This window comes from Bombyx mandarina, chromosome 02 (assembly GCF_030267445.1).
Source record: "Bombyx mandarina strain Sakado chromosome 02, ASM3026744v2".
NCBI lineage: Eukaryota > Metazoa > Arthropoda > Insecta > Lepidoptera > Bombycidae > Bombyx > Bombyx mandarina.
In genome coordinates this window covers 2,815,726-2,835,484 of record NC_143209.1, presented here as the reverse complement: position 1 = coordinate 2,835,484, position 19,759 = coordinate 2,815,726, and the positions used below count along the sequence as shown (strand labels likewise).

The 19,759-nt window shown below is 36.1% G+C and overlaps 1 protein-coding gene, 1 long non-coding RNA gene, 1 other non-coding gene and 1 pseudogene across 5 annotated transcripts in view; 3 read left to right on the top strand and 1 right to left on the bottom strand.

Annotated features, from left to right (window-relative positions):
* The window catches only part of LOC149503394 (uncharacterized), a 95,661-nt gene that overhangs the window by 25,151 nt on the left and 50,751 nt on the right, over window positions 1–19,759 (top strand). The gene's annotated exons all lie outside the window — the stretch shown is intronic.
* Window positions 917–1,023, top strand: LOC114242043 (U6 spliceosomal RNA). Its single transcript, XR_003624621.2, has one exon. It is a non-coding gene; the product is annotated as a U6 spliceosomal RNA (small nuclear RNA).
* trsn (translin) lies at window positions 5,154–18,342 on the bottom strand. Of its 2 annotated transcripts, none has more exons than XM_028172951.2 (7): window positions 18,162–18,342; window positions 17,047–17,134; window positions 9,587–9,683; window positions 7,661–7,776; window positions 6,649–6,731; window positions 6,019–6,110; window positions 5,154–5,333 (listed from the first exon to the last, which is right to left on the bottom strand). In XM_028172951.2, exons 1-7 carry the CDS (start codon window positions 18,237–18,239, stop codon window positions 5,180–5,182), a joined length of 708 nt encoding a protein of 235 aa, XP_028028752.2. In that variant the 5' UTR covers window positions 18,240–18,342; the 3' UTR covers window positions 5,154–5,179. The 2 variants fall into 2 exon arrangements, with proteins under 2 accessions (XP_028028752.2, XP_089591204.1); XM_089735078.1 differs by lacking the exon at window positions 18,162–18,342 and adding an exon at window positions 18,030–18,071.
* On the top strand, window positions 10,648–15,154 carry LOC149503395 (uncharacterized; annotated as a pseudogene). Its single transcript, XR_016324643.1, has one exon. The product of XR_016324643.1 is annotated as an uncharacterized LOC149503395 (transcript).

The following is a 19,759-nucleotide window of genomic DNA, read 5'->3' as shown; positions in this document are numbered from 1 at the left end:
TTCATTCTGACTATTGCCAATACATTCGAATACAAAATACGGTCTCATGAATGTAATCTGAATTAAAAAACTTTATTGTAACGAAAAAGGAAAAAAAAACCCAGTTAAATCTATTTTACTATAGTTTTATTGCTTAATCTATGATTCACTGAACCTCAATTCGTTTCGTAGTTTATGTATGTCATCTACATATTATTTTTATTTTAAATTTATTAATTTCAAACACTCGATATTTTTTTTAGACTCCTACTAAAAAGGAGGTTTTATAAATTCTTTTTTTTTTCTATGATATCGCTTACAACAAGAATATTATTCCGATAACTTTTGGCGGTCATGATTGAAGTAAAAAAAAAAGTTAAAGTTAATCTGTGTTATATAATTTTCGTAAAAACATTAAAACCTCTATGAATATGTATTCGTGATTATTTAATATTAATATTTCAAAAATGAAAAACTGCGTTTTTCTGCTTGTTCATCTTTCTTTGTCGTTCGAGCATTGTATAATTTTTGAAACTCAAGTTAGAAACTGATAAATCGTTTAAAACAATAGTATGTTCGGATTTTTTTTTACTAATTTAAGGGTAAATGGTAATAATGGGTGGAATAACGTGAAATTAACCGAAGATGGGACACGATACATGCCAAGGGAACCTAATAGCGTATAAGGACCAATAGATGGCGCTGCATTACAAGTAGAAGTTTGATTTTTGTTTTGATTAGTTTTTTTAATTAATTACTGTAAATTTTATATATATTTTGAGTTGTACAATATTATTATTGCATGTTATTTTAAAAATATTTATAATAATATCCATGACGAAATCGTTAAAGAGCAATTTGTAAGGAACTTGTAAATTGCGCTATGAACAATTTTATGTTTTCTAACTATATATACAATTCAAGTGTGATTCCAAGTTTACTTGCTTCGGCAGTACATATACTAAAATTGGAACGATACAGAGAAGATTAGCATGGCCCCTGCGCAAGGATGACACGCAAAATCGTGAAGCGTTCCACATTTTTTGAACAATTTCATCAATTTCTAGACTCAAGTCCTGTGAACTTGCTTAAATAAAATAAGTATTACCACACTATTCATTAAAGAAGCAGCAGCCCTTAAGTTGTTAGGTCTCTTTTGAAGACCCTCGCCAAGCTGTTAGCAATTCCCATCCTCGCTGAGCCTTTGCTCGCCCTTCTGTCTTGGTGAAATCGGAAAGGCGGCGGATCCACCAGTAATCCTACATTTAAAAAATAATTACCACCACCCGTCTATTTCTGCCGCGATGTAGCAGCGCATTCCGCGCATAGCGCATTCAAATAAATAATAGTTTAAAAAAACTAACAAAATACGCTTTTATAGAAAATCCAACTAAATAATAGATAATAAATTTAAATTAAAAATAGTGTAAGAAAAAATGATTTTGTTGTAAAGAAGCGTCTTTCATTTTTTAGTTGAATTTCAATTTTTACAATTTTTTTTTCAATTTTTTCTTTAAATATTGAATTGTCATCGGCCTTAATAGGTGTAACCAAATTTCGAGTTAATCCGACGTTTTGAAGGGGGTCAAAATCATGTACAAATATTCCGTTACATACTAACATACATACGTCTGAAGCTAATAAAAGCGTATTAAAAAGGGACAATCGTACTGTAGAATTGACACTTAGAACTCATGTCTCAAGATGAGTGATACCAATTCCGTTATTGATGCCTATGGACTCTGAGATGGACCTTGTAAAAATAAATGGGTTTAAAAATAAAAGCAAGCTAAGCCAAATGAAAAATCACGTGGACGGGCTATTTATTTTAAGCGACATTTTGGTCATTTCACAGGAGAGCCATTTAAAGTTTAAAATTTGGAAAAAGATATCACAACACAAAACTCCCTCGCCTATTTGACTTGAGTAAACTTAATTGAGATTCAACTAAAAACATTGAACTGTTGATACTAATCTATCTATATTGGATTTTTTTAAAGATATTTACTGATTCCTCTTTTACTTAATTGTTATTAATGATTTAATCTAAATTCTCTTTGGAGACAACACAAAATTAACAGAAATGAAGTTGCCCACTAAATCGCTCATTACAATACGACCGACGTAACTTGGCGAGTCTGAATCTAACCGGAGGTGAACTTTCCGAACCGTACCGAGAATTACCGAATTTATACGATGTCAAGAAAAAGGATGTCCAATATGCGTGTTTGAGGATGTCGTTGAATCGATTTTTTTTCAAATTGATTAAAATTTAAATAAAAAAAAGAAATAAATTTAATAAAAATAGAGTATAACTTCTTACTCGCGTACATAAGTACACGCACCCTTTTTTTTATTTATTTGTTAAATCAACAGTACATTTTTTTTAAGAGATTTTATGACCTGGTAACTGAGACCTTTAAGTCATGTCTTATTTTAATTTATGTTATTCATATTTTTATGAAAAATGATATTATGGAGTGAAATGAAATGAAGATGATTAATTTGAGACACTAATCAACTAGGATGAAATTAAATGAAATGAATTGAGATGATATGAAATGAAATATAATCTCAGTAAAATGGTGGTCATTTACTAAGATTTTTTCAGCGGACTTTTTGGAGGATCCCGAGAAGTTACGTCCAGCGGCTCTGTTTCATTTTCCCAGATTTGTGCACTTTCACAGATATTAAACAGTTAATAAACCACCATTATTACACATTTAAACCTGAAGAAACACTAAATAGACAAAATAAAACAAATCACACAACCTCACTCCTCGCGTTCCCGCCAAAAAGTGATCAACAGTACAAAACATCTTTAGGCACAGTATATAAAAAATGGGTAAAGGAAAACCAAAGAAGATTCCACCATTATGCAATGAAATAATTTGCCATATAAAAATACACTATGAAAACCATGATTACTTATATCAAAAAAATATACTTAAGTGATTTTACCGAAATGAGTTAACAATCCATGATGATGCTCCAATATCTTCCGCCTACTCCTTTCCAAGTTTCTCCTTGCGCCCCGTACCCTTCTTAGGAAATATTTAAGTAATAGATGAATGTCGCATTTTATGTAATCGATGTTTAAATAAATGTCTGTGTCTATTGTGTTCTTTTATTGTTTTATTACATTTGTTCTTGATCATATTAATTGTTAGGAACGAATAATTGTCGTTACTCTGAATCACAACTAATCCTTAGTGTGGTAAGTATTATGATTGTGTCTTGCGAAATTTGAGAACCGTTAGTATCTCAACGGCAAGGACATTTATCTGTGTTTGGCTAAAAGCGCCTCTATCTGTGAGTACGGAAACCTGTGTGCTTAGTGCGAGTTTGTTTAACCTCTCGATATCGTAAAAGTTAACTCAAATTTGTATGGAGTTGGAACAGCGCCCCTAACGGCAAACGCAGGTAAACGTTTCAACTCAAACGTTCAAATTTGAGTTAACTTTTACGCTATCGAGAACGTTAAAAAACTCGCACTTAGCACACTGAAAGAACTTTGCATATTTCATATTAGCAGAGGTCGTTATCGAAGGCGATTTTTTTTTATTGCTTAAATGAGTGGACGAGCTCACAGCCCACCTGGTGTTAAGTGGTAACTGGAGCCCATAGACATCTACAACGTAAATGCGCCACGCACCTTGAGATATAAGTTCTAAGGTCTCAGTATAGTTACAACGGCTGCCCCACCCTTCAAACCGAAACGCATTACTGCTTCACGGCTGAAATAGGCAGGGAGGTGGTACCTACCCGTGCGGACTCACAGGAGGTCCTACCACCAGTAATTGCGCAATTTATAATTTTGCGGGTTTGATTTTTATTACACGATGTTATTCCTTCACCGTGGAAGTCAATCGTGAACATTTGTTAAGTACGTATTTCATTAGAAAAATTGGTACCCGCATGCGGGATTCGAACACCGGTGCATCGCTACATACGAATGCACCGGACGTCTTATCCTCTAGGCCACGACGACTTCAAATTACATTGTTTACTACCAGGCAAGCCGCTTCCTTCACTGTGCAAGCTCCATTGATATGTCAACGAGCTTTTAAATATTATATTTGAATCATCCACTGTTACAATCCCAGATAACACCGCACTATTTCTTTCACACTTTCTTGCAATCGTCAGTTAAAAAAATGAAATAAAGTCGGAACGTTTAAATTGATAAATACCTTCGATACATTAAAAATACAAATCGAAAATTTCCAATTGAACAAATCGTTTATTTGACAACAAGCAAAACCGCTATAACAATGAACAGAACTAAACATGCAGAATTTTTTTTAAGCCCGTATCCCTGATTGAGATATTGGAACGAATTATTACCAACAAATAGTTTTGTATTTCCATCGGTCTTGACTGATTGAAAACTTTCCATTGACCAATTTTCTATATTTCGCTATCTGATTAAACATGTTTAAAAAAAAAAAGTTTATATTAATACTTAAACAAAAGAACATAGTTCTGGTTGCGGGAGTCATAGATGTAACTAAATTAACTTTACCGTTATATTATTCGCGACATTTCGTATTACTAATTAATATACGAAAATTATTTATAATAAATAAATATAAAACAATTTTCATTCAATTAAAATTTATTGGTGTACAAATAAGTTTCCGCCGTTTTGAGAAAGATGGCGTAGCACGAGGCTTACGTTCGAATTCATGTAGCGGTACTGGTGAAAAATTATTTAAAAACACTTAATTGGGAAGTACTACCTCACTGTGTGTCAATGGCACATGTTTTTTCATTTTTTTTTTATTGCTTAGATGATTGGACGAGCTCACAGCCCACCTGGTGTTAAGTGGTTACTGGAGCCCATGGACATCTACAACGTAAATGCGCCACCCACCTTGCTCTGTCGGAGCAGCGATTTACATCATATGAAGATACCAAAAATTGGGTTGATTCATGGATAGCCTCAAGAGACGAGGAGTTCTTCAGACGTGGAATCCGAACTCTGCCTGAGAGATGGGAAAAGTAGTTGCTAGTGATGGACAATACATCGATTAAATTTAAATTACCGTTCTTACATAATAAATATTATTTTTTCGACCAAAAAACGGCGGAAACTTATTTGTACTCCTATTATAATGAGCAGAACACACAATTTTGCTTGAAGACTATGTAGGCAGATAATAAAACGCATATTTTGTTTAAGAACGCTATTTATTTATTATTTATGTTCGTGTTCTGGTCCGTGGTCCGCATCGCCCTTGGGCAGCAGCCCCCTGATGCTGAGATCGTAGACGACTTCCTCTATTTTCTTCACGTCATACTTTAGGGCGTCGAAGCGTTTGCGCAAATGATCGTTCTTCAAGTTCAATAGCCTGCGAGTGAGAAAGAGAGAGAGAGAGTTTTTTTTTTATTGCTTAGATGGGTGGACGAGCTCACAGCCCACCTGGTGTTAAGTGGTTACTGGAGCTCATAGACATCTACGACGTAAATGCGCCACCCACCTTGAGATATCAGTTCTAAGGTCTCAGTATAGTTACAACGGCTGCCCCACCCTTCAAACCGAAACGCATTACTGCTTCACGGCAGAAATAGGCAGGGCGGTGGTACCTACCCGTGCGGACTCACAATACGTCCTACCACCAGTAAAACATATCAAATTTGACTTTCAATTAAATAATGGACCGACCTAATCTAAGCTACAATAAAAATGAATTGCTGTTCGTTAGTCTCGCTAAAACTCGAGAACGGCTGAACCGGTTTGGCTAATTTTGTTCTTGAATTATTTGTGGAAGTCCAGAGAAGGTTTAAAAGGTAGGTAAATATGAAAACGCTCGGAATTAAATAAAAATAACAATTTTGTTTTTCCTTTGATGTGTCCCCCCCCGTCGGACGGATTCCTTTTGTTTGTTTTAAGTTTACTTTATACAAAAGTTTAGGTCTTTTATTTATCGATTGAGGCACTACGAAGTCTGCCGGGTCAGCTAGTCTAAGCTACAATGAGAGGTCCCCTACACGATCAGGTGTTAAGTCAGGAGGGCGACCACAGCTCCGACTCACCTGAAGCCGGCGTTCAGTTCCATCACGAACTTGGAGATCCTCAGGGGGCGCTCGTAGTCGCCGCGGGTCACCGAGTTCACGGCCAGACGAGACTGGAACGGACCACACGTGTTCACGGGGGGTTGGGGGGGGAATGGATTAACAATAAATGTCTCAAAGCAAATAAACTCTTCTGTATATAATGCTTTTTTATGATAACTCGGGTGGACGAGCTCACAGCCCACCTGGTGTTAAGTGGTTACCGGAGCCCATAGACATCTACAATGTCAATGCGCCACCCACCTTGAGATATAAGTTCTAAGGTCTCAGTATAGTTTCAACGGCTTCCCCACCCTTCAAACCCAAAAACGCATTACTGCTTCACGGCAGAAATAGGGAGAGTGTGTACTACCTAACCCTGCGGACTCACAAGAGGTCCTACCACCAGTAAGTAAATTATGACATTACACTGAGAAATCCATAGGTTCAGGTAAAGAATGCTGTCATCACAGTAAATAAGCCGAAATCAACTTATTCAATATTTTAAAAATTCTCAGTATTAATACAGACCAAAATATTGTGTAATCTTGAAAATATCCTTATGACTAGAATATGTTTTCATTGTATTTTAATATTGATTTTGTTACGTACCAATTCTGAGCACATCGTCAATAATCCAATCAGATAATCTTCAATGTCCAAATGGAAACCTTCTTTTAACTCCACTGGACTAACTGGAAAATAGTTTAATATCTATTTTTAGTTTCATAACTGATCAATATTGTGGCCTGGTAACAAGACCTTTAAGCCAAGACATGGATTTTCTTCTTATATTGTTATAATACCTATGAAGAATAATAAGAATAAACAATTAGGATGAAACTAATAAAACAAAATGAGATAAGATGAAAATAAAATTTCATCAAAATTGTGGTTATTTACTTAGACTATTTCTGTGGACTTTTTGGAAGAAGAAACTTCGATTAAAATTATTTATTATTTATTTATTAATTATTATTAATATTTAAATTAGAACCACCATTATTACACTTTTAAACCTGAATGATACACTAAATTAACAAAAGAAAACCAATTCAAACACACTTTCGTCCATCGCTTTCCTGCTAACAAATCTAGACTCACATTAGAAAGAGTTGAGGTTCGTGCGTACTCCTTTGGATAAGAATATAAATGGTAATAAAATATATATTTATATATTTTTTTTTATGCCCTTGTATGTAGGCAAACGAGCATACGGCCCACCTGATGGTGAGTGGTTACCGTCGCCCATGGACTTCAATAATGCCAGGGGCAGAGCCAAGCCGCTGCCTACCTCATATATATATATTTAATATATATTTTATATATTTATTTTAATTTATAATGCATTAAGATATATTTTTTAAAGAATAATCATAAAAAGTTACAACACTCAATCATTAAATATATATATAAATATATAAAATATATCTTAATGCATTATAAATTAAAATTTAAAATACCGGAACTATTATGATCTCTGTTTTATTACTAGAACTACAAAAAAAACGATAAAAATCAATATAGAACTTCAAAAGTGTCCCGATTGCCCCCATTTTACGGTAGTTATACTTTAAAATATTGCAACAGAAAATGATGTCCAATAATAACGTGTAATACATACCACCTAATATTTCAGCCATGGTCTCGTGTGAAGCCAGGATTCCCTTCTCTAGCCATATCGTGAGCGCTATCAGATAACAGTAGCGTTGGGTCATGAATCTCCAGTGATCCTGATACCTGAAATGGAATTTCCGTTTCAACTCTTGAGTACAATACTGGCATATACATTTTAAAATTTATAGTGTATTTCCTTTTTTTACTATTGATATGCAGTTGCATTATAAACAAAACTTTATATATCTACATGAATAAATCAGAATAAATATTCGATTATAATAACTCGGTACATATAAAGCTGTGGGTGGCAACTTAGCCGCGTACCTGGCATTGCTGACGTCCATGGTCAACAGTAACCAGTTACCATCAAGCAGTCAGTATTTTTTATCAACTTGACATTTTCGAATGAAAATCTTAGAATTAAAATTTATAAAGTCCAATAATTTGCAAGGTAGATAAGCAATTTGAGACTTTTACCGTCTAGTCTTTAAGATGTTTTAAAAGTCTATAATCTTGATAATAACTAGAACTTTCTGTTGTATTTGAAAACCAAGGTGCTTGATTCGGCTAAAGGGCCACACGGCTCATTTCCATATGCGTTTTGTTGCATTCTGCGGCTTGTAGGAAGCGTTTACGTTGGAATTCTCACGGCCTCACGGGTCCTCATGGCCCGAACAATTCAGTAAGATAAGACTCACCGGTGAGCACCGTGGCCTGAATGAAAATACTCGATTTTTCATGTGACGTCCAACATGTTAATTATAAAAAGCTACGTGTTGAAAGTTAATAAGATGAATAACTGTAAAATTAAAGGTTTAGGACATTGCAATCTAAGCTAATATATAAATCTACAGTGGTTTTTACTGATGTTCCGTTATAACTACTGAACCATACATCCGATTGACTTGAAACTTGGTATCCATGTACAAAATACATATCGCACCTTCGGTAAGACAAGGGCCGAAGTGCTAAAATTTCTGAAAATGAGTTAAATATGCCAAAGTGCCTTAAAAATTAATTTCTACCTGTAGGAACAAAGACATTCAATAGACTCAGTTTTCGCCAGATGGCAAAAGTGTCTTTGTACCATTCGTTCGTTTTTTTTAGATGATATTGGCGCGACAAAATCTTATTGGTCATTTGCGGCATCGCCCGCGCGAGTAGTGGTTGTGTACTGGACCATAAGGGTCATTAAGGTAAATATGCCCTTTTTTGTTTTATATTTTGGAAAGACATGGTCACATTTTGTGTACATAATATGCCTAATTTGAGAGCACATATTTGACAGAAAAAATAAATGTCTTACGCATTTACTTGGCATTCCACAAAGGAATATGTGGCATTTTATAGATTTAATGTAAACCTTTTATAAGTCAATTTTATGTATTTTTTTTTATTTTAGTTTTATTTTATCACTGATAAAGATTTTCCTAAGAAAAAGAAGAATAAAGATGTAGAAAATAAGTTGTATTTTCATTTAATAAGTCATTTCAATATAATGTGTAACTTTGGTCGCAACTGCACATTTAAATGTTGGTGGGATAATGGCATAATTATAGGCATACATTAATATTTCATTAAATAATTAGTATAAATAAATAAATAACTCAGTCTTTCAAATTACATATTTATATTAACATGTATAAGGTATATTTTTGCTATAAATAAAATAATATTTTACATTAATATGGGCAGAAAAACACCATTTAAATCTATAAAAATCTTAAAACGTCTCTCCTGAACATTTTTAAAATTAGCACTTCGGCCCTTGTCTTACCGAAGGTGCGATATACTTAATGGATAGGCTGATATTTATATGAGTGTTGGACACCCTAATAATAAAGACAATAAATAGTAATGTTAATTTTAAATGCCCAGCGAAGCAGGTGAGTACGGGCTAGTAATAAAATAATTCTGACAATCACATTACTTGAAGTAATCTGTTGGTGGTACAGCATCTTTCAGTCTTGCGTATCCATCGTGGGCCTTCTCGAAAAGTAGACGAGCTTTGCCACATGCCGGAGCAACTGTTTGATTAGGAAATTAGGTTTTCATTTGCATGTGTTCAAAGTACTATGACAAAAGTGTAGCCTCAACGTCACTCGACAACCTTTAATCAATGTGCCACTTCAAGTTTTATTTGAACTATATATTTTTATTGCCGTTTTAGGCAGTCGAGCATACGGTTTACCTGATGGTGATTGGTTACCGTCGCTCTTGGACGTCAGCAATGCCAGGAGCACCGCCAAGTCACTGTTTGCCTATTGAAATGGTGATCAAACACTGTACTTATCATTTCATGAATGCTTTTAAATAAAACCCATGCCCATATAGCTCTATATAATGTTTCCCATTAAAGAGTTCCATGTGTAGCCATAACACGACACTGGCAGAAATTGCTGAAAGTATCGGCAGATTGCCATTAAAAAAAAAATTGTTTGTTTCAAATTAATTATGTGTATTTTACTAAAATTAAGATCCAGAGAAGGTTTAAAAGGTAGATAAACATGAAAATGCTCGGAATTAAATAAAAATAACAATTTTGTTTTCCCTTTGATGTGTCCCCCGACGGACGGATTCCTTTTGTTTGTTTTAAGTTAATTTTATACAAAAGTTTAGGTTTTTTATTTATCGATTGAGGCACAAGAAGTCTGCCGGGTCAGCTAGTTCTTCTTCTTCTTCTTTTAGATAATTTGGCTCCAACGCCTTTGGCATTGATTTTGCCAATGTCAAAGTATTTACAAAAATGACAGGTGCTTAGAGAGGGAAAAAATTACTAAATCGGTTGATAAAATGTAACGTCATAACCTCGCACTTTATCAAATTAATCGTATATCACATTTATTATTTACTTCATACCAGGTTTTACGGGTTGAGTGTTTGAAGCAAGTGTTTTGGTTGTTTAATAATTTTCGGGTGCTTTATTGGCTTCTATTACCTGTTGATTAGCTAATTATTAGTTTTGTGTGTTTATATAAGTGTGTTGTCTTATTTGTAAGTATTATAATATAGTAGTTTAGTGTAAATAGTGTAATTATGAACGGCGTTGACCCCACCGATCCCGGGGGAGGTTATATCCTTGACCCAACTAACTCATCAATCCCAATGGACACGGAGGTAATCCATCCTTCTAGAAAAAGGCAAACGCCTCCAAATTCTGATCATTCCTCTTTACCACCAAAGAAAAATACAGTAGCGCAAGTAATCGGATCTGTTCAATCTGTGTATACCTTACCAGAATATGACGGCAACAGAAAACGATATTTGGATCAGGATGTTGCTCCTTTTTTGATCCACGTAAGCAAAGATTGCGAGTCTTCGGCTAGTGTTACACTACGCCCAATTAAATTTGGTCACTTTTTACATCACAATAATATCAAGGACGTTGCTAAAGACGGCGTTAAACGTATCGGCCGAAACCGAGTATCAGTACAATTTAAAACTGCGGTTGCCGCAAATTCTTTCCTAGATCACCCAGGTCTTGCTGCAGCTAAATATAATGCTATCATACCTTCGTATATGTGACTCGCATGGGTATTGTAAGAGGCGTTCCCATAGAGTGGACCTTAGAAGAATTAGTTTCTTCCATTGAAGTTCCTGATGGCTTTGGACGTGTCATCAGAGCCCGACGGCTCAATAAAAAATCAACCGAAAACAACACTCCTATTTGGACTCCAACTCCGACAGTTGTTCTTACATTTATTGGCCAAAAGCTTCCTGATAGAGTTTACTGCTTTTTCAATTCCCTCCCAGTTCAGACATATATATTACCAACAATACAATGTAATAATTGCTGCAGGTTTGGACATGTTGCTACGCAATGCCGGTCAAATGCGCGTTGTTTTATCTGTGCGAAATCTCACTCTGGCATTGACTGTAATAGTTTATCTCCTATACCTACCTGTTTGTTTTGCTCTGGTAATCATAAAGCCATTGATACATCTTGCCCTGAATATTCTAGACAGAAATCTATCAAACTGGTGATGTCACAAGAAAATATTTCATACAATGAAGCATCAGTCAGGTTTCCACAAGTCAGAAGATCTTTTGCAGACATTTCTCGTACGCCTCCCCCCCCCGTTTCCCACTCAATCTTCCCAAACCCTGAACCAATCTTCTCCCCACACCCAAGCCATATCCAATTCACTCTCGTACCGTCGCACTTACTGTACCCAAAAATCCCCTCCAGCTCCGGCATCCAGTCCAGGTTATAATAGGCAAGCTCATCAAGCTATTGTTAGTACTCCCCCTTCTAGTCTCCCTAATGGGAGTGCCTATCCTTCAGATGATGTTTCTCCCAATGACAATCTCCTGGAACTCTTACTTTCTACAATTTTAAATATATTTTCCCGTTTTGGGGACTTTGAACTACCGAACAATGTCATATCTAAACTTACTGAGCTTAATAAAATTATTAAAAATGCCCAAATTCCTACAATGGAATTGTCACAGCATTCGTCACAAGAAGAATGATATCATCACCCTTATTAATAAACACAAACCTTCTATCTTTGCTGTCCAGGAGACATGGCTTAAGCCCGGATCCAACTTTAGGATCCCGGGTTTCTCATGTCTCCGGGACGATAGGTTAGATGGTTATGCTGGTTCTGCTATTTTAGTATCTAGAAATGTGATATTTAAACAAATCTCCCTTCCTTCCCACAGTAATAGCATTTTTGCTGTTGCTGTTAGAGTTAATAATATTTCTTTCCTCTCCATCTACATCCCTGAACCTAACTTAGCTATTCTCTCTGAATTAAAAACTATTATTATAAGTCTTCCTCCACCTATCCTTATCCTTGGTGATTTTAATATTCACCATACATCTTGGGGTTGTTATTACTGTGATTCTATTTCTTTTCCTTTTCTTGATCTCTGTGATGAACTGGATTTGTGTTTACTGAATGACGGGTCCCCTACTCGCAGAGTTCCTCCATCTCAGAATCCAAAGACTGCTGTGGACCTTTCCTTAACTTCTCCTTCCTTGGCTTCTAGCCTCTCCTGGTCTGTCCTTTCTTCCACTCACGGTAGTGATCACTTTACTATCATTCTGTCAATTCCTGATTCCCTTCATTCTATTCCTACTGCTTCCCTTCCACCTCTCTTAAAATTTAATATTCACAGAGCTGATTGGTCTCAATTCAGATCTCATTTAGATCAAGAAATAATGAATATTCCTTTGATTAACCCTGTCAATGTCCTTTCTTCTTACGTATGTTTCAAAAACGCTCTTCTTTCTTCTGCTGCTAATTCTATACCTCTCAAAAACACTGCTAGATGTAAAATCCCTTCTCCCCCGTGGTGGGATTCAGAGTGCACTCAAGCTTGCCAGAACAGATCAGAAGCTGAGGATGCTTATTCGGTTGCTATGAGCTCGGAAAATTTCATCTCTTACCAGAGAATTGCAGCCAAGACTGTAAGACTTTTATCAGAAAAGAAAAGATCTGGTTGGTTGCGTTTTTGCGAGGAGCTCTCTCCTATTACTCCACCTTCTAAAGTCTGGAAGAATATGAGACGATATCGCTGCTCTGTTCCTGCTCTTGTCATCTCATCTAACGATCCTTCTGACTGGGTTGAACATTTTTCCTGTAGGTTAGCCCCTCCTTCTGTACCTTGCTTGGAAGAAACTTTTCCCTCCACTTTACCCTGTAACCCTACTGATGATTTTGAATCTCCTTTTTCTTGGGAAGAACTTTCAGCTGTCTTGGAGTGTTTAAGTGATTCATCCCCAGGAATTGACGGGATTCTATACTCGTTTATTTCCAAAAGCAGTAACTCTGTAAAACAGGTATTCCTTTCCATTCTTAATAATATATTTTTATCTGGAACTCCACCTGACGAATGGAGGACTCAAATTATCATCCCTATTTTAAAACCTTGGAAAGCCCAGCTCTGACCCTTCTAGCTATCGGCCAATCGCTTTGTCCTGTACAATGGCTAAGATATTGGAACATTTAATCAAGAACCGTTTGGAATGGATTGTAGAAAATAGGAACATATTAGCTAAATCTCAGTTTGGATTCCGAAAAGGTTTTAGCACTATGGATAGTTTAAGCATATTTGTAACAGACGTTCGTATTTCCTTCTCTAAAAATGAGTCTTTGGTAGGTGTTTTTCTGGACGTGTCATCTGCGTATGACAATGTTCTTCTTCCAGTGCTCAGGCAGAAAATGCTCCAGCTGAGTATTCCTGTGAAGATTGTAAACATAATTTTTAATCTCCTGTCTCCTAGATTCGTATATATTCGTGCTCTAAATTATTCTTCCTCTCCCAGACAGCTGTGGAAGGGGCTCCCCCAAGGGTCAGTCCTCAGCCCGTTACTTTACAGTATTTATACGTACGATTTAGAGCTTTCGGTTAATTCCTTTTGTCAAGTTCTACAATATGCTGATGATCTCGCACTCTACGTTTCTTCTAAGAATATTGATGAGGCCTCTTCTCGCCTAAATTCAGGCATAGGCCATCTCCAAGACTGGCTCTCAGACCACGGTCTGTCCCTATCTATTCCTAAAAGCAAAGTGGTTGTTTTCTCTCGGTCCAGATCTTGTCCCAACGTTTCAATATCTTACGATCAACAAAATTTTTCGGTTGTAGACAATGTGAAATTTCTTGGTGTTGTATTAGATTCTAGATTAACTGGTGTCCCCGGTCACCGTTCTCGTCGAACCCGTCGCTTGCGACGAAGGGCTCGACGAGTAAATTAACTCTCAGACACAGCCCACTGAGTTTCTCGCCGGATCTTCTCAGTGGGTCGCGTTTCCGATCCGGTGGTAGATTCTGCGAAGCACGACTCTTGCTAGGGTTCGTGTTAGCAACATCGTCAGGTTTGAGCCCCGTGAGCTCACCTACTAAAGTTAGGGTTACGCTGACATAGCCGCTAGGGCTATCAGCTTAGGTAGGAAAAAAAAAAAAAAAAAAAAAACTGGTGTCCATCATATTAATCATATTGTTAAAAAATGTGAGAAAAATATTAACATTCTGCGTTCCTTGTCTGGTGTCTGGTGGGGCTGTCACCCCTATACTCAAAAACTTATGTATAACGCCTTAGTACGTAGTCACTTAGACTATGGCACTTTCCTTCTTGACCCTTGTAACAAATCTGCTATGAGTTCCCTTGACAAACTTCAATCTAAATGTCTGAGAATAATCTGTGGAGCTATGAAATCGTCACCTATTAATGCTCTTCAGGTAGAATGCGGCGATGCTCCCTTATTCCTTAGAAGACAATACTTATCTGACCGGTTCCTTTTTAAAGTCATTCAATCTCCTTATCATCCTCTTATCTCTAAACTCCATATCCTTTCTGATTATATCTCTTCTAATAAATATTGGTACCACAAGGATTATCCCTGCCTTTTCAATAGTTTTGTCAGCTATCTCCGCCTTCCTTGTCCTGTATTTCAGTATCAAAAATTACCTCTTTTCGACATCTCTTTTAAGGCTCTTATCTTTCAGCCTCAAGTTCTTTTAGATCTCGGCATAGAAAAAAAATGTCATTCTGCAAATTCCCAGTTAAATAGATACATTGCCAAGCATTGGTCCGATTGGCTCATCATTTACACTGATGCTTCTAAGTTGTCAGACCAGGGTTGTGTTGGCTCCGCTGTCTGGATTCCCAAATACAATGTGATTCTCAATTTTAAATGCCCCCTCAAGCTTCAGTCTTCTCTGGTGAGTCCATAGCTATTCTGGAAGCATTATCATTCATTGAGTCCCATAATCTAAATAAATCTGTCATTCTTACTGATTCTAAGAGTTGTTTACAGGCTATCGTTGCTAACCAATTTAAATCAAAATCTAAATTTCCTTACATACTAAAAATAAAAAATTTACTTTTCAGCTGCCATTCTAAAAACATTGAAGTTGTCCTTGCTTGGCTGCCTGGCCACAGTGGCATTTTAGGTAATGAAACTGCAGATCTTTGTGCCAAAGACGCCACAACAACTGGCTGTATGGATCATTACAGAGTTTATTCTAATGATTTACTCCCAATAGCTAAACAACGATTGCTTTCTTCTTGGAATTCTTGTTGGCAAAAGACTAGTTTTTCTAAAGGTAAACACTACGCTGATATTCAAGGCTTTATTCCTCCCCGACCTTGGTTCTGCAACTTCAAAGATTTACATAAACGCGTTACAAGTACGATCTGTAGATTAAGGCTAGGCCATACGTGTACCCCCGTCCATCTGGCTAAACTTCATATCAGGGATAGTTCTATTTGTGAATGTGGTCTTGACGAAGGCTCTCCAAATCACATGTTTTTCAGTTGTCCTCGTCTATCTTCCTCCCTCTATGATCTCCTTCCTCCTGATATTCCTCGCCCCATTGATCGCAAATCTCTTCTTTCCCTTGTCAACTCCCCTTTCGTTTATATTCTTAGTTCATTCATTAACCATAATAATATTAAGCTGTAGTTTGTCTGTCTGTTATCGAACTAACCCCTGTATATATATTGTGTGCGTCTTATTTGTTTTAGGTAAATCAACAGAGATCCTGTCATCAAACATTCTTAGCTACTCACTTAATTCTTAGTGAATATCTGTGACCTTGCTCATTCACGAAGCCCGCTATAGAAAGCAGAGTATTAAATACACTTGACATTGGCGAAATCTAAAAGGAAACGCCATAAACCTAAGAGATAGATAGAATTACTAAATCTAAATACAAATAAATTTGGTCGGTTTTTCCATACGCGTATCTGTGGTTTTAAGAACAGCACAAACAAATATATGTTAGACTAACTACTTTAGAGATAAATATTATTAGCAGATAAAAATTTACACAGAATATTTACATGTTTAGAATAGACTAAAGTTAATAAACAATTAATATTAATAGGCCGGGGAATGTCATTGGGAAGGATATCATAAAGAGAGGATACGATATTGGGGCAGTCGAAGAAAATGTGATCCAGGGTACCCTCATCTAATCCACACTCACAAAGAGAATGGTCACGGACTCTAATTTTGGCAAGAAAAACAGGAGAGCAAACATGGCCAAGTCTAAGACGGATTATAGCTGATACAATTTTTTTAGGAAGATGGCAGTGGGAGGAAAACCAAGGTTTAGAGGGCAGGGTCGGTTGCAAGTTACCATAATGCTTACCTACTGACTGACGAGAAATCTGCCAGCTTTCATTCCAAGATTGAAGCATATCAGATTTTGCCAGAGAATGTAAATCTCGAGGAAAAATTTTGTTATACTTGTTACAGCCCATAACAACAGCCTCCTTGGCTCTCAGCTAGTTGAGAATACTTTTAGTTCATACAGAGATGTAGTCTATAGTATATATTATAGTGTAGAGGGTAGACGCTATTTTATATGGGGTACAACACATGTTGTATGAGTACTGTATTATATGGGGTATGTATTACTGTATATGAAACTTACTGCCGGCTTCATTGTAGTGTATTACTTGGAGCACTGTGGTCGCTTCCCGAGATATTTGGTCAACCTCTTTACATATAGTCCGAATAGTCTGTAATTATATTAACATTAAACGGCTGTCTGGTGTAGTGGTAAGTGACATGGTCACTACATAAGGGGGTCGCGGGTTCGAATCCCGCCAAGGGAAGATATTTGTATGATAAATATAAATGTCTTTTCCAGGGTTATGGATGTATATTAAATATATATATGTGTATAATAAAAATCTTACATTTATTTTCGTTATCTGGTACCTGTAACACGAGTTCTTTACGAACTTATCACGGGATCAGTTACCGTGGCGTAATTGTTAGTAAATATTTATTTATTTATTTATTATTAACTTGAAACTTCAATACTTTTTTTGTTAAGTTGAGTGAACGAGGGTATTTTTCAACTGGCGTTATATGGTTACCAGAGCCCTTGGAAATAACAATGAATACAAATGAATACCACTGCATTCCTTGAAAGATGAGAAACTAAGATAATCAAAAGTACTTTTACCGTTTAATCTCGCATTCTCTCTAAGCCATCATTCTATGACAATATTCAAATGTTGAAAAATGACACTTTAGTCGTCGGTAACGAAGAAAACTTTAAGTACTCCTAATGTTGGAAGTGATCTAATGAAAAAAATGCGTCCCGCAACTGCCTATTCCACTGAATTTCACGTCGGATCTTTTCAGTAAATCGCGATTCCGATCCGGTGGTAGATTCAGCAAAGCAATGCTCTTCTAGAGCAGATTTTGGTAAATTCTTTTAAGATGAGCCCCGTGAGCTCAACCGTCCGTCAAGATGAAATCAGAATAGTCCCTCGAGTCTATGGGCAGATGGGTACGCAAAAAAAACTTAAAAATTTAAAATTTTCTCTGACAGCGCCATTCCTTCATTGTCTAAATCTTTCGAAAACATGTGTTATGTACGTATTTCATTAGAAAATTTTATACCTGCCTGTGGAATGTGAACACTGGCATAGTCACATCACTTAATCACTTAGACAAGTACACCGGGAGTCTTATCCCACAAGCCATTACGACTTCAAAACAGACAATCTATAAAACCCGGCAAATATACTATACCTCGCGTAGTTCTTGTTCTTGGTCGAGATTATTTTGGAAGTCACTGAATATTTTATTGATCAATTCATTATCGCACATTTTTACGTGTTTTAGTAACAAGCGCGGTTCTTTAGTTTTATTTTACAATGCTTATTTCTACAGTGCCTGCTAATTAACAAACTGTCAGTGTTGCCACTTCAGGTTTTTTTAAGGCGCTAGGTCAAGAGAAAAAGTCGCCAGATTTCGGAAATTTGCTAATAAGGAAACCACTAACTTCCGCTAAATTTTTGAACTTGAATCAAACTAAAGAAACCCTAAGTTGATTATGTTTAGGGTCAGTTTCACCAGTTCCGTAATAAGAGATATCTACTATTGATTATATGATAGTTTTGAATGAACGATTCGTTAGCTATAGACGACGGGAACTCATCTGGAAACTGTAAAACTGGCTCCTAGTATTCTATAGACAGTAAAATAAAACCACATTAATATGTTTACTTTTTAATCAGAAGAGTAAGATTAAGAATTAGAAGAGGAAAAATCGAGAAAACAAATGTGTAAATTATAATTCTAGACTATCAAATTAAAAATCTTCTACAACTTCTCATTCTTACTCGTAGATGCTACCGTCGACAATGCCGACGCTAACGGTGTTGATGGCTGTGGTCGTGTGGTTTTGTAAGAGTATTTTGTGTTTTGACCAATAGCTGCTATGACAGCGCTTGGTAATTCATAGTTGAAACACTTTACATCAATAACTTTAAGCCTATTTTTTATAAAAATAATGGCATTTAAAAGTGGACCAGCCTTCCTGTTCCGCAATTTACTTCTTACAATGTTCATTACACTAAATCTTTCGATACCCGCATTAGAATGGGGCAAATTAAAAACAAAACATTCATTAAAAAATGACTTCGCCTAGGAATTCTCCGTTCATAGAGTACCTAAGCTGAAAACATCATCATGAAATTCCGGAACATTAAGGGATTTCCCTGTCAAAAGTATGTTGCCAGGTTCCTTATTGAAAAACTGCCAAAAATCACTAAACGTAATAAAAACGCTATTTAATGAAACAATTCCACTAAATGCCTCGAAAAATAACCAGTTCTGGTGGAAAAACACCCAAGGTGGCAACACTGCAAACTGTCAACTTTAAACCATATATTTTTTTGGTACAGTTTTCCTTATTAGGAAAGGCAAGGGGATCTAAGCCCATAAAGCCTTGAAACCATAAATTGTAGTAGTAGTAGTTTTACTTTTTGAAATGGAAAGGCAAAGGTGTAACGTAATCTTAAATTTCACTTAATTGAAAAATGATAATATGAAGTGAAGTTGATTAATATGAAACATGGCATGAAATGAAATGAGATGAGATGAGATGATAATGGATGAGATATAATCTCAATAAAATGGTGGTCATTTACTGAAACTTTTTCAATGAACTCAAAGGAGGTCCTACCACCAGTAATATTCTAGGGTGCATAAAATCAATCAAAAAAATAATACAGCATGACTTCGAGGTCGAAGCATTAGAGTTGCAGTTTTTCGATGCACTCTCAAAATTGTCAGTTTGTTATATATTGAATTCTCATCAATTTGCCATGCAAAGCCTTGCTAAA